The sequence below is a fragment of the Thalassophryne amazonica genome, chromosome 14 (genome assembly GCF_902500255.1).
Source record: "Thalassophryne amazonica chromosome 14, fThaAma1.1, whole genome shotgun sequence".
Classification (NCBI taxonomy): domain Eukaryota; kingdom Metazoa; phylum Chordata; class Actinopteri; order Batrachoidiformes; family Batrachoididae; genus Thalassophryne; species Thalassophryne amazonica.
This window is the reverse complement of record NC_047116.1, coordinates 61258630-61274926: the sequence shown is the minus strand read 5'-3', so window position 1 is coordinate 61274926 and position 16297 is coordinate 61258630. Positions and strand designations below refer to the sequence as shown.

At 41.9% G+C, this 16297-nt stretch overlaps 1 protein-coding gene across 1 annotated transcript in view; it reads left to right on the top strand.

Moving 5' to 3' along the window:
* Positions 1 to 5760: 5760 nt before the first annotated feature.
* wnt10a (wingless-type MMTV integration site family, member 10a) overlaps positions 5761 to 16297 on the top strand; it is a 116026-nt gene continuing 105489 nt past the window's right edge. The window contains exons 1-2 of the mRNA XM_034186788.1: positions 5761 to 6189; positions 8459 to 8724. Coding sequence (XP_034042679.1) covers positions 6128 to 6189; positions 8459 to 8724 — 328 coding nt within the window. The 5' untranslated portion in view covers positions 5761 to 6127. The remainder of the gene's footprint in view (positions 6190 to 8458; positions 8725 to 16297) is intronic.

The window sequence follows — 16297 nt, the reverse complement described above, 5'->3', positions numbered from 1 at the left end:
GGTACCCCAGACACACCTCAAACGGGGAGAGGCTAGTGGCAGAGGACACCTGGATGTTATGTGCGTACTCGATCCAGGCCAGATGGGTAACCCAGGCCATCAGGTGCGCGGATGTTACACAATGAAGGGCTTGTTCCAGTTCCTGGTTAGCCCGCTCTGCCTGTCCATTTGTCTGTGGGTCACGGTGGCCCCCAGTTCTCTGCAGAAACTCCTCCAGACTTGAGAGGAGAACTGGGGACCAACAGCCCTGTTTTGACTTCGTCTTCGTGTACCCGGGACAAGGCATCCGATCTCTGGTTCTTGGTCCCAGGGCAATAGGTGATCCGCAAGTCAAAACGCCCGAAGAACAATGACCAGCGGGCTTGCCTGGGGTTCAGCCGCTTGGCGGTCCTGATATACTCCAGGTTCCGATGGTCTGTGAAAACCGTGAACGGCTCCGAAGCTCCCTCCAACAGGTGTCTCCACTCCTCAAGAGCCTCTTTCACCAAAAGTAGTTCCCGATTGCCCACGTCATAGTTCCGTTCAGCTGGGGTCAACCTGCGAGAAAAGTAGGCACAGGGGTGAAGAACCTTGTCGGACTCCCCGCTCTGGGATAACACGGCTCCTATCCCTGAGTCAGAGGCGTCCACTTCAACCACAAACTGGCGGCAAGGATCGGGCTGCACCAGAACTGGTGCAGTCGAAAACCGACGTTTCAACTCCCTAAATGCGGCTTTGCACCGATCCGACCAGGTGAATGGGACTTTTGGGGAGGTCAGGGCTGTCAGGGGGCTAACTACCTGACTGTAGCCCTTAATGAACCTCCTGTAGAAATTTGCAAAGCCGAGGAACTGTTGCAGCTTCCTACGGCTTGTGGGTTGGGGCCAATCTCGCACCGGCCGGATCAGGGGTGACGGAGTTGGAGGAGATGATGAACCCCAGGAAGGACAAAGAAGTGCGGTGGAACTCACACTTCTCGCCCTTCACAAACAGCCGGTTCTCCAACAACCGTTGCAGGACCTGACGTACATGCTGGACATGAGTCTCAGGATCCGGGGAAAAGATGAGTATATCGTCTAGATATACGAAGATGAATCGGTGCAGGAAGTCCCGCAAGACGTCATTAACCAAAGCTTGGAACGTCGCGGGAGCATTCGTGAGGCCGAACGGCATGACCAGGTACTCAAAGTGACCTAACGGGGTGTTAAATTCCGTCTTCCACTCATCTCCTTTCCGGATCCGAACCACGTGATACGCATTCCTAAGATCTAATTTGGTGAAAATTTGGGCTCCATGCAGGGGTGTGAACACTGAATCCAGCAGGGGCAAAGGGTATCGATTGCGAACCGTGATCTCGTTCAGCCCTCTGTAGTCAATGCATGGACAGAGTCCGCCATCTTTCTTGCCCACAAAAAAGAAACCTGCACCCATCGGGGAGGTGGAGTTCCGGATCAGCCCGGCAGCTAATGAGTCCCGGATGTAGGTCTCCATTAATTCACACTCAGGGCGTGAGAGGTTGTACAGCCTGCTGGACGGGTACTCAATGCCCTGGATCAAATCAATGGCACAATCGTACGGATGGTGCGGTGGAAAGGTGAGTGCCAGATCTTTGCTGAAGACGTCAGCAAGATCGTGGTACTCAACCGGCACCGCCGTCAGCTTGGGGGGAACTTTAACCTCCTCATTAGCAATTAAACTGAGGGGAACCGAGGATCCTAAACACTCCTGGTGGCAGGTTTCGCTCCACTGAGCCACAACCCCAGACGGCCAATCAATCCGGGGATTGTGTTTTACCATCCACGGGAAGCCCAAAATCACGCGTGAGGTAGAAGGAGTAACAAAAAACTCAATCTCCTCCCGATGATTCCCAGACACCACCAGAATTACTGGTTGTGTCTTGTGTGTGATTAAAGGGAGAAGGGTGCCATCTAGTGCCCGTACCTTCAATGGCGAAGGAAGCGCCACCAGAGGGAGCCCTACCTCCCTTGCCCATCTGCTGTCCAGCAGATTCCCTTCTGACCCCATGTCCACCAGTGCTGGGGCTTGAAGGGTTAAATCCCCGCTCAGGATCGTAACTGGGAGACGTGTAGAAATACGTGTATGTTCCACGTGAATGTCTTGGCCCACCCTTAACCCAGTTTCTAAGGGCGGGTGTTCGTGTTTAACCGCTTGGGACAGTCTCTCTGCTGATGCTCACTCGAGCTGCAGATAAAGCACTCCCCACGGGCCAGTCTCCTCTGTCTGTTAGATGATCTTAATTTGGCCCTGCTCGTGTCCATAGCATCGTCAGCAGGGGGAGCTGTTGCCACACGGAGCGCCGAGGCTGTGGAGCGTGGGGAGGGCGGAACCTTTTAGGACCCGGAAGGGAGAGGGATGGTGCGTGCCCGGCCACGTCCTTCGTCTCGCTCCCGACGGCGTTCTTCTAATCGATTGTCTAATCATATGACTAGATCGATAAGTCCGTCCAAATCCCGCGGTTCCTCCTTGGCCACCAGGTGCTCCTTCAGGACCAACGACAGTCCGTTTACGAAGGCGGCGCGGAGCGCAGTCGTATTCCAGCCGGACCTCGCAGCCGCGATGCGGAAGTCGACTGCATATTCAGCTGCGCTCCGATGCCCCTGTCTCATAGACAGCAGCACGGTTGACGCGGCCTCGCCTCTGTTAGGGTGATCAAAAACTGTTCTGAGCTCCCTCACAAACCCAGTATAAGTGGTAAGGAGTCGAGAATTCTGCTCCCAAATTGCCATAGCCCAAGCGCGTGCCTCACCTCAAAGCAAATTAATCACATAAGCCACCCTACTGGAGTCTGACGCGTACATCACGGGACGCTGTGCAAAGACGAGTGAACACTGCATTAAAAAGTCAGCGCACGTCTCCACACAACCTCCGTACGGCTCTGGGGGACTTATGTATGCTTCAGGGGATGGTGGGGGGGGTCGTTGAATGACCTTTGGAATGTCTATATTCGGCACCGGGTCAGCAGGAGGAGGAGCTGCAGCAGCGCCCTGAGCGCGCGCTTCCACCTGCGCAGTGAGAGCCTCCATCCTGCGGTTGAGGATGACATTCTGCTCGGTCATCAGATCCAACCGAGCAATAAAGGCGGTGAGGATTTGCTGCAACTCACCAATCACGCTTCCTGCAGATGCCTGTGCACCCTGCTCTTCCATTGGTTGTCCAACAGATGGTTGATGCCCCTCGGGATCCATGACGTTGGCCGAGATATCCTTTTGGGAAAGTGTAGTGACACGGACCCACAACAGGGGGCGTAAATGAATGGACAATGAATGAGCCGAAAATAGAATACTTTACTGTTGTGAATGTGCACAACGAAATACAGATGATTACAGAATTTGTATGTAGTCAATCTACAAAGGTGACGTGGGGGCAGGCTCGAGGATAGAAGACGTCCGTCCAGAGAGGAGCCGGAACCCACACGATTTCCACCGCCACCGAACCCGGAGAATACTGGAGCTGCCAAGTCCCAAGTCCCCAGGTGGTCACCGTCTCCGGCTGTCGGATCTGGTACTGCTGGCAGGAAGCAGAAACAATCAAGAGTGGGTGTGTACACACCCAGTAACACAGTCACATCCGTTAGATTTCTCCTTTTGTGGGAGAATCTCCACCTCCGACACAAAAACACAGAAACGTGCAGAGAACGACTGTTACTTCTCTGGTTTGGAAAGAGGAGTGAAGTCCGTCACTCTTCCACGTCCAAAACCCAGCTCCCAGCTGACTGAAGATAACAGGTACTCCTGCAAAGGTTTCAAAAGACAATGATAAGTGCGTTCAGCACAGACACGGCTGAGAGTTTTACCTTCTTCGCTTGAAGATATCTCGGCAGCGAGGTGGAGATGTCATCCGGCTTTATGGAGTGGTTGATAGATGACAGCTGTTGGTGATGATGATTGACAGCTGTCCTGAAGAGGCGGCAGCACCCTCTCGTGCCTGAAGCTAGCACTTCAGGCAGGGCGCCCTCTGGTGGAGGCCAGCAGTACCTCCTCTTCAGCGGCCCACACAACAGAAATCCTTCAAATGGTGATACAAGCACTAAAGTTGTCACACATACTCTTTAAACATTACTCTTTTGAAAAAACAAAACAAAACAAAACAAAAAACTCAGTATCCACTTCAATTTTCAATAGGCAGTCAGGTAGGGGCCAATTGAAGAATTACACAGGAGTCAAAATTTAAAAATGTTCCAGTCATATTGAAAGCTATACCACATTATTTGTCTGAACATAAATATTTCAAAAAGGCATAGTTTGGACTATCTGTGACTGAATGTTATGGAGTTATGTGGTAAATGCATTAAGAATGGTGACAAAGGTCATCTTTAGTTTGTACAGGGGCCAGAAGTCAAAGCTGCTCCAATTTTGGTAAAAAGTGGTGCAAATTATTGGTTGAACTAATAGGATGAATAAATGGAATAGTTTTGACTATCTTGAATGCTTGGTCTGCAAGGTAATATGATTCAATATGATTTCAATATGATTGGAACATTTTTAAATTTGGCCCCTTGTGCAATTCTTCAATTGACCCCGACCTGGCTGCCTATTGAAAATTCAAGTGGATACTCAGTTTTTTCAAAAGACTAATGTCTAAGGATTATGTATACCAATTTTGGTGCTTTTTTCCCAGAAATGAACAAATATTACAGTTATCTGCTCCACTAATGCCGCAGAATACCATTTCAACTGTCCCCAGGTTTGCTTTCTGTCTGTCTTGCTCTCACAACAACAAAGGGTGGAAAATATAATCTTTTTAATGATTTTCCTCAAAGGGCCTTATTTTGTAACAATTGAATTAAAAAAATTACAGTTAAAAAAAATCCCATTTTGCTATTGGTATAATTAATGTGAAAAATAACTTCTTTGGGACATATGTCACATAACAACATATCTGAACTCCTGCTTGTTCTGAGCAAAGTACACATGAACTGTGGGAGAGCGTGTACTGTTTGTCCGTTACATTACACTTGCTAAGAAGAGGCGTTGGCAGCAGAAACTCCTTTCCATTTAAAGCAACAGAAACAGGTCACCTCTTGAAGACCTTGAGATGATTTTGTGTAATAATAATAACCTTTATTTAACCAGGTAGAATTCCATTGAGAATGAAACCTCTTTTACAAAGACGACCTGGTCAAGAAAGGTGGCAGCACATATCATAATCAGGTTAGCATCAACATCAGAATGTTGGTAATAAATAAAACACAATCGTCTTGTTCATAGTAACATTGCAAACAATGTAAAGTCTCAAACAGATTAAGATTTAGAAACATATAGGCATTGCATAAAAGAATCCCATTCGCTATGTTGTAAAATAGACCGGAAGGTGTGCAAAGAAGTCAGTTATTATTTAGTTAGGGATTATTTTGAGATACATCACCTCAGTATGCGGCCTCGGTATATCTACAAACTTTAAAATGATGTTATATTCGTTTGCAGAAAATGTGTGTAATACCCCTTTAATCTCACTGCACGTTCATAAATGTGTATGAAATGCATGCTGTTTTCATCACACCTGGGTTTAAAAAAAGAAAAATAATCTGAACACATCTCATCCTCAGTGACGCTCCTGCACAGAATAAAAATTGCGCGCGTCACGGTTGGCACAGGCTGGTTTGCTTATCTGCACGGATCTCTATCCTGGTTTAACGAGGCACTTGACCTCCCTCAGAGCTTTGCTTCTCTCTGAGTGACGCAAAAAAAGTGGGCTGGCGCAGCGCTAAGTGTCGTAGTTTAGAGGACTATCAGTGCGCACTCAAACATAGTCACGCAGGCTTCATTTCGTGCGTCTGCGTCTCTTTTCGGATGTTATATAGTGCAAATACCTTGGCGGGAATACGGGCACGTACACGGATGTGTGTTTGTGAAAACGCTCAAACTGACGTCCCTCAAACTTGCAGCACTCTCCTCCATTCAGTAAAGTGAGGGACTGATGAAACTTTTCTTGAATGAGCATTCTGCCGCTGGCTGGCACATCTGGACGCAGGCTGCTCGGAGCTGTCATCCAGCCGCCAACTTTTATCTGGATTTTTCCCTGTGATGGTTTATTTTTTCTTCCTCTTCTGAAAAATCCTCACGGAATCTTTGCGTTTAACAAACTGTTGTATATTTAATTAAAAACAAAGTTTTAAAAAAGGTACAAAATGGAACGCGCAATCCTCCGCACGGCGTGCGTCTTGGTGGTCATCTGTGTCCTAGAAAAAAGGTAAGTTGGCATTAAGAAGACAGCTTTTAATTTAAGATATACGCACGACATAGTTAATATATTTATTATAATTTAAGTGACACTCTCTTCTCTTGCTGTTTTAATTAACCCAAAAACTATATTTATTTTATTTTTGCTTTGATAGAATAAATACTTATTTTTCATACAATTTTAGTAAATGAAAGTTAGGCACACTATTCTGGCTGATGTCTGCTTTTCATTTATGCAAGACATGAAGTATATAAGGAAACCTGTACTTTTTTATACAGTTTACTATTATTGTAATTCGTAGCACACAGTGTTGCTCATCAAGGAAAAAGTTGCCCTTCTGAACATAGCAGATGAAACAGGTCTTCTGTTAAAATAGCAAACACAACAGTTGGAAACAGAAACGAAACTGCAATTACAAAAATCATACAGTTTCGGTGAGATGTATGGGATTATTTGTATCAGTGCACTTTAATCAATGTGTCTGTTTCCTTTTCCAGAACAGTCAGGTTGATGAATGTTCTCTTATAAACTCATAGATGTTCCACATAAAGAAATGATATTGAAAGATCTCCATGCAAACTTGTGTGTGTGTGTGTGTGTGTGTGTGTGTTGCACTCTCTTGTCCTGTGTGTGTGCAGCTGTGTCCACAGTCATACATGCAGTACTGGAAATCTGTGTTTTACTTGTGGTGATCACAAAAAGAGAAGCTGTCCGCCTTTCAGCTTTCGAGCCATCATAAGTGCAGTGTATGCTTTTCCTGTTAGTGCTGTCACTGTTTTCCTCTGAGGCTGAATGACACACAATTGAGCCGCAGAAGGTAACTGGTTAAAGCTTTATATTAAAGTCCTGGGAATAAGTGTTCTTCAACTGGTAATAAGACCTTTATAAGCTTTATATAATGCCTATTAACATTATTAGGTATCGATAAGATTATATAAGTGTTATTAATAACATCATAAACACATTTATTGTTAGATTACAAAGTATTCCTCTCGTTTTAAAACTGGAAGCTGCAAAAGGCATAAATATTAAGAAGTGGATACTTAACAAATAATAAATGCATAATTGATGATGTATTAATAATAATATCAATAAAGCAGTAAAAAAAAATAGTAATGACAAAATTATCATTTAAGGTATTGGTATATGAGTTAAACTTAATAAATACCTAAAAATTAACTTATCCAAATGGTTCCTTCACTTTTTCAAAACTGAAAACGCCATTTGGATTTGTGGTAAAAATGTTTAAAGCTCAACAAGAACTCCAGTTACTGTAGACTAAAATTTTAGATACCTCTTATCTGGATAATGAGAAATCTAATTGGTAATAAATGAATAAAATTGTTTTAAAAAGTATTGTAAAAAATTAGAAGAAACTCATAAGGGTTTTATTAACATTCTTATGCAGACTATAAACTGCTAACAAACTTGTTGTAGGCTCTTATGAATGTCTAATGATGTAACAATTGTCATGCTTATTATGCTATTATTGACACATATCGTCTTGTTAACATACGACTATAACTTATGCAGACTATAAACTGCTAACAAACTTGTTGTAGGCTCTTATGAATGTCTAATGATGTAACAATTGTCATGCTTATTATGCTATTAATGACACATATCGTCTTGTTAACATACGACTATAACTGTGCTAATAAGCATCTTATAAGGACTTATAAGGGAATAAATAACTAATAAGGACTTTAATGTAAAGTGCGACTGGTTAATGAAGTATAGAATTCCGTCTTCCTGAAAAATATTCTCAAAGCAATTAAATTAATTTTCATGCTAATAATGGATGATCTATATGAGATCACTCTCACACTCACTCATCACTCATTCATCTTCAACCGCTGTTCCGGGTTCAGGTCGTGGGGGAACAGCTCCAGACTTCCCTTTTCTGTGCTACATTGACCACCTCTCCCACTAAAAGTGTCAACAAAATTATTTTATACATTTAAATTGTAGCACAAAGTTCCTTGTAAAGTCTCTTTTTCCCCATGGTCATAAACAACATTAACTGAATTAAACAGATTTCAAAGCAGTGGCAATAGCCTTTAAAAAAAAAACTTGCAGTTTTACTGCAGCCATTTTTGACCAGGAAGTCAGGGCCTTTCTTTGGTATGGTAGGCACAGTAGGAAAGCAAACAGGACCCAAGTATGACAAATTCAGGAACAATCTTTCCCAACTGAGCCCCCTTGAACAGAACACAAACACAAGTCCTAAAATTTGCATCATTTTGTGTCAGTGACCTGGTATGTGTGTTACGTGCAGGGTAGACTCTAATGAAATCTTGGGTCTGAAGCTCCCCAACATCGATCCCATCCTGAACGCGAACACGGTGTGTCTGACACTGCCGGGGCTGACACGACGCCAACTGGAGGTGTGCATGCGCAACCCAGACGTGACAGCATCGGCTATCCAGGGAATCCAGATTGGTATTCATGAGTGCCAGCACCAATTCAGAGGTCATCGGTGGAACTGCTCCAGCTTGGAAACTCGGAATAAAATACCCTACGACAGTGTGGTCTTTAAAAGAGGTCAGTTTTGTGATTGTTGCACAAACCATAGCATTGACTTTATGCACTTAAAGCAGCAAAATGATGACAATTCTGCATTAATGAGATATTTTACTGAAGACAGCAGTTTTAATTCTGTGTAACATGAATTCTTTTAACAAATACAACAAAAGGTGAGAACTCAGCACAGGCTGTCTGTTACTTACACAATTCAAAAGGTTGGCCTTCAAACAGATTTTGTTTCAACCACCAACAAGCTTTGATAGGACACCTTGCAAACAGAGGATTAAAAAGATTAGTGACCTCAAACACACAGCATATATAATCTGATTCTCCAAATTTATCCACAACAATATCAAAGAGATGGCTTTTCATCACAGTGTTCCCTGCCAGGAGTATATTGGTCAGATTACATCTTGCAGACCACTAACTGAAATACATTATTAACCAGCCCATCTTGAACAAAAGAACTGCAAACCTCAAAAGCAGTTAGTCACTTTATGATTACCAAACCTAGCTTGGATCGGTTACACCTGATGCTTTGTAGTGAAGCTTTATAAGTCAGCCACAATGGACGAAAGAGGATCTCAGCTGCAGTTAAACCATCATCATCTCAGGTTATTGGACACAAAAACCATCTGTATCCTAATAGCCTGAAGATCTGTTCATCTTCAGCTCTGAATATTTTAAAGATAAAAGTTAAAGTCACCTGTTAGATGATCACCTGAGAAAAAATCCCAAAGTATCTGACATCAGCTATACTTAAGTTGTTGTGTGCCTTTTTGCTTCACACACAGTGGATCCAGTCCCAGTCTGCACTGGGATTTGGCACAAAGTTAATGTCGGATGCCCTTTTTGATGCAACTCTGTATGGAGAAACATGCACAGCCCCTGGTGTTCCTTATAATATTATTTTCCTTTTTCATCATTGTACATTTATACAATGAAATTTGCCCTCTGCATTTAACCTATACTAATTACAGCTAGACACAACCCATCTACTAGGAGCAGTGGGCAGCGACATTCCAGCACCCGGAGACCAACTCCAGATGTAGAGACTCTGCCTTGATCAGGGGCAGAGAAAGGAGCAGACCCTAAATAAGCATGTTTTTATTGTGGGAGGAAACCCACACAGACACAAGAAAACATGCAAACGCCACACAGAAAGGGTGGGAATTGATCCCACGACCTATTTCTGTGAGGCATCAGTGCTAGTCACTAAGCCACCATGCCTAGCCAAGTACTACTGACAGGCTGAGGTGCAAACAGACCAGCTTAGCTGCATCAACTGTTATTAAACATCAGAAGTTATTTTTTCATGCTGAATGTAGCTAAAAATTGAAAGTAAAGGTTGAAGGATATTCTGTTAGAAGTTAGTCCTATGCAAGCCATGAGACCCATTGGTATGGGTACATATGCCCAGATTTTGTAGCGTGAAGTGAATAAGAGTCTACAACTCCCCCGGATGGGATGACAGTCCGATACTGGTTAGTTCCCCAGTCAAGTACCTATTTATAAGTTGGGTACACAGGCCTCATACAGGTAGCATGCGCATGAAATTAATACAACATAATGGTTGCCCAACCATCTTAGTCCACTGAGCTACCTATGTTTGTTAATAATACCAATTCATTCACTTTCTATACCCACATATTCTAATTAAAGCTCACAGGGGAGCTGCAGCCAATCCCAGTGGTCACTGGGCACGAGGTGGGAACACACACACACACACACACACACACACACACACACACACACACACACACACACACACACACACACACACACACACACACACACACACACACACACACACACACATATCTATGGTCAATTTAGAGTCACCAATTCACCTAACCTGCATGCAGTGGTGGGCACAGTTCCGATAATCCGATAACCGATAATTATCGAAGATAATGTTTTCATTATTGGATTATCTTTTTAGATAACTTTAAAAACCATCATTGGAGTAATTATCTTGCGATAAATTTTTGTCTGAGAATTTTTAGACCGATACCGTGGTAAATAAAGCTGAACAGCTACAAATATTTATAAAACTTAAAGTCAGTTGAGCACCTACCTATTAAAACGTTTCATATCTGAAGTGTAGTTCTACTCTCTGCAAAACAGAGAAGAGCTACTTTAAAAAGAAAATGCTCTATTCTCTGCAGGCAAAGGAGAACAGGCCCCCCCTCCCCCCCAAAAAACATTTCATTTAAACCACATAATGATACGCGGGCAATATCACCCAAGTCAGCGGCATACATTTTTAACTTATGGTTCAACTTTTAACTAAACTAATGTTGGACAAGTTATTTAAATTAATGTCATGTCTGAAGTTTTATAAAGTGAAAATATCAGATATATGTTTTAGTTTTAAAGTAATGAGCTAATTTTTAAGGTTTTAGTGTGGATATATGCTGTGCCCAGCAGTGCATTATGGGTAGGATAGGGTAATCTCAGTACGTTCACGACATGACAAATGCATTTGAAAATCTGATCAGGCTCTACGGACAATAGCATTAAACTCTAGTGCCTAAAACTCTTGTGAATATATTCTCTGGGTTTATAGATGTTGTTATTGTGTCTGCGTTTATTAAATTCCATGCATCTTAAATGTAGCAGACACAGATGATCTGGAATTTTGTTTTGGCAAGATTTCAAGGTCTCTACTGCCATCTACTGGCCAGTAGTGTTCATTCGCCCTATTGACCTATCCCATAATCAGGCTTGGGGAGTAATGGAATACATGTAACGGCGTTACATAATTAGGATACAAAAAAGGGTAACTGTATTCCGCTACAGTTACAGAAAAAAAGACATATTCAGATTACAGGTATATTTAGTAAAAATGGGGATTACTTCGCAGGATTACAATTTTAATGCATTTTATGATATTATCTGTACATAATTTTTTTTTTCTTTGAAACGAAAATGTCCCTTCATGGATAGCGACATGACGTCTCCTAACTGAGCAAAATATTGATGAAGTACCCGGATGTTAATGCATTTTCAATGGAGATCCGCGACTGGACACACTCAGAAAAATGCTCACAAAATATGTGTTAAAATGCCATTTTGACCTGGATATTGATCCAGTAAAATTAAATTACATTACATTATGTCTGGAAAGTATTAAACTTACTCGGACACACACACACATTCCCAAATATTAGTGTTGAAAGTTACACGGATCTCCATTGTTCAATCTGCTGAGCTGAGGCGTCCTGCTGCAGCAGCTGTGTTCAACGCAGCGCGGCTCCTAAAACCGTTACAATACATTTATATACATATTATATTTTTACACAATTACCCTTTATTGACCGAGTTTCATTCATGAAGTCAGTGGTGTGGGTACACATCTCTATGTGTGGGTGTGACTGTGAGCGGCACAGCGCAGGTCATTATAATCTAATTATTTTAAGGTGCAAATTAAAAAAAATCCCCAGTTTTGTCGAACAATTTTAATCACTAACGACAAGTATTTTAACTAGACATTGGTCTAGCAGTGGAAAATATCAACTAGACATAAGTGAAGAGTTAATGGTCAGTGTCATCGGGCGACACAGGTACGGCAGGAGACATACAGCTGTTTATCATCCAAATATCACGGACAAAGTGACAAGAAGAACCAAAACCACTTACTTATGGAAGGAAATATTGTCTCCCTTGTTCCTCCGTTTGTGACTTTGCCAACATGCGCAGCTTTCCGGCATATTCCACCTGTTTCCCGAACTTCTATGTGCGTAAATCACTAACTTGTGTTATGTGCAGACGCAGGTTGAGGAGCGGACCAACGTCTGACCGAATCCAGCGCTAAATAACCAGAAAGCGGTTCCACAAACAAAACGATTTTATTTCCACTCCGGTGCAATAATTAGTGTACAACATAAATATGTGGTTTGTCTGGTGGAGTGAAGGACGGCGCACTCTCCAGCGCCCAAAAGGATCGAAGCCTCGGCGCTTCTGGACTCAGATTCACCGCCAAACACCTCCCAGGTGGACACGACAAACTGACTCTGTGAAGGATGGAAAAGGTGAGGTAAGTCAACAGAGCTACAGCAAATATCCCTCAGAGGCACACACTATCAGCAACACATTCAGGTCTGAATTTAAGCTTTATGTAAATGAGCAGCTTCTCACAAAGGTGGAGGATCATCAGTCCGTACGCCACGGCAGTGAGACGCAAACTGCACAATTCTCATCAATGTTCAAATACACTGCGTAACAAAATACCAAATTACTATTAATGATCATTCAGACAATAATCACCTCTGATGTGTGCTGACAGCATGTGTCCCTCACCCGTCCTCCTTCACAGGAACGATGTGTCAAACCCTGGCGCGGTCCTCAGCGTCTCACAAACGAACGTCACAAGTTTGAGTTCCCGGCAATTCTGCTTGAACCACTCATGGCTTAAATGCAGAACGCCATCTCATTATCTGCTTCAGCTGAAAGTCTTTAAGTTTACACGTGAGCATCCTCCACAGGTGCAGCTAATAATGCTGATGAGGGTGAAGGACTCTTCTGCCAGCACCTTCTCCACAGACAAAAACCAGTTTGCATACCATCTGGAGAGCAAAGAAAAGAAAACAACACCAAAACATCCAGCCAAACCCCCCAACACACAACAACTTGCCCGGAATTAAAATGGCGACCACGCCTCCTTACTGACAGTATTTACTTAATGGTTTTCATTATGCGTTTGTTCTTATTTTGAAAGTTCAATAAGTGGACTGATATTTTAAACATGGTGCGAATTTACTGAACAAGTAGTAGACTTTTTTTTTTGTTTTGTATATTGTTCTGCAAGCCACTTTTAATTACAAATTCATCCGCACACGCCTGAGTTTTCATTATCCTTCATTTGTTTGGCATTTTTTGTTGAAAATTTAGCAGGTGAACACTGGGTGTGTTTAAAACAATATTGTGGGTGCTCTTAATTCATAATGTGAAGTAAAACAGTGCATGCCATGTAAAAGAAACAGTTTTATTTTTGCTTAATAAACTGTACTATGTAGTCAAGACTATTTATATTTAGTTTCTTTTGTCTTCTTGTCTGTATTAGCATATTTGATATTGGAGTAATCCAGAAGTAATTGAAAGTAATCAAATTAAATTATTTTAATATTATGGTACTTGGATGACGTTACTGATTACGTTTTTAAACAGGTAACTAGTAACTGTATCAGAATACATTTTTAAAGTAACCCTCCCAACCCTGCCCATAATCCCTTGCGTGCCAGAGAGTCGCTGCAGTCAAACAATATAGAGAATCACCACGATGACAATTGTAAATTAATATTATACTACAAAAATGCATTTTTTTATGCTTTTCGCCACGTTAATAAGAGACTGCATATGCATGATACCCTGAAAACTTGCTAAAACAATTATAACAAATAATCTGTGTCTGTTACGTTTAATCTGCGTGGAATTTAATAAACGCAAACCGAATTTCAGATATATTATATATTAGTCTGGAACAAAGAGGACAAACAGTGCTGTAAAGAACAATATTCAAGATGTTAAAGAGCAAACTTCACTTTCACCCAGAACGACATGAACAGGAAGTGAGCGTAGCTCACAGCAGCTCCCTTTGAAAATAACGAAGAGACAGCCTGTGATTCTCGCATGTTTACATAAAATAAACACAATAACGTCTATAAACCCAGAGAATATATTCACTAGAGTTTTAGGCACAATATAAAAATAGTTTTATGTTGTGATGTTAATGGTGTTGTCTGTGTGCAGCAGTTAGTGCAGCGTGAACAGAGCGTCTCAATGCAGTTCTCAATGTTACTGAGATCTTGCAGCGCAGCGACCTCTCCGAGGTTTTGCGGGATTTGAAACGTCAATAGGGCGAATAGCCAACATTTATGTGTCAAGACAATATTGAGTGCACGTTTTACAATATAAAACGTGTGCACAACATCATAAAATGAGTGCACATTCTCTCCACATGCAAAACATTTTGCGATGACACTTCCAGGGCTCAGTAAAAATGCCTGTTTTTACAAATAAAAAAATGGAATATTTTAAAAAGCACATTTATCTGTAAACACCAACGCATGACACACGTCACATTAACGTGTTGGTTTACATAATGAATGACTGAACCAATCAGTGTTTAGCAGAGGCACATTTTACCCATATTTTAACTTTGTACAAATGGCAGAATTGACATTAATGGAGTTATTCTATCTGTATTAATGTTATTTATAAATCAAAACCATAAGTCAGCACTGCTTCATTTTCCAAGACCTCCGCCTGACCAGAGCGTAGTGATTAGTTAAAGAGCTTGGCTTTGTAGCTGCTCTCAGCTTGCTTCTGTGCTGGAAGCCTTGTAGTAAACAAGAGCTTCCAGCAGGGGGCAAGATGTTCAAAGACAGAACTGTGGGCTCATTGTTTGGGTCTGTTGTCGCTTTTGATGCTACCAGAAGAGATTGTGGTGTTAAAACTCAAATTCAGTTTTTTAGTAGTTGCAAATGTACCAGAGACAATACTGGAATTTATTGGTTATTTGTAACTTCTGATACATTTTTGGGTGGTTTATTGTTTTATCTTTATCAAAGATAACTTTTCAGTTATCTGATTATCTGTTATCGAAGTTAATTTTTTGGTTATCTGTGCCCACCACTGGGCACAGCTAACCAAAAGGTTAACAGCTAACTAATCAGCTAAATGAAAAGTTATCTTTTATAAAGCTAAACCGATAAACCACCCAAAAATTTATCGGACGCTACAGCTAACCGATAACTTACAGTATTGTCTCCGGTACACTTGCAACTACTAACAAGTTGATTTTGAGTTTTAACACCATGATCGCTTCTGGTAGCATCAAAGGCGATGAGAGACCCAAACAATAAGCCAGCACTTCTGTCTTTGAGCACCCTGCCCACTGCTGGAAGCTTCTGTTTACTATGTAGCTTGCAGCAGAGACACAGTTGAGAGGAGCAGTGAAGCTCAACTCTCTATTCAATAACAGCCTCGCCGTAAGGTGGAGGGCTGGGAAAATAAAGCAGTGCTGACTTATGGTTTGGAGTTAAAAATAAAATTAATACCGATACAGTAACTCCATTAATGTCAATTCTGTCATTTGTACAAAGTTAAAATATAACATATATCTTTTAATGTTGAATAATGCACTAATTCTGAAGTTTTGTAACCAAACACAGACAGATGGCAAGGATTATGGGTAAAATGTGCCTCCGCTAACACTGATTGGTTGACTCATTCATTCTATGTAAACCAACACTTTAATGTGAGGTGTGTCATGTGATGGTGTTTACAGATAAATGTGCTTTTGTAAAATATGCCATTTTTTTATTTGTAAAAAAAAAAGGCATTGTACAGAGCCCGCCTGGGAACATGGTGGTTAATTGTATTTTCGCCCAGATTATTGCATTCCCTTGCAATAGTTTTTGCGTTCCCTCGCAATAACCTAATATCATATTCAAGCTCATGCCTATCAGAGCACACAGTGGGCCTCATGTATCAATGTTGCGCACTTGTGGTGTAAATTTACGGTGTAAACTTGAAATACACCAAAGTTGCCGTGACATGTATCAAACAGTGCGCACCTGCCCATTTC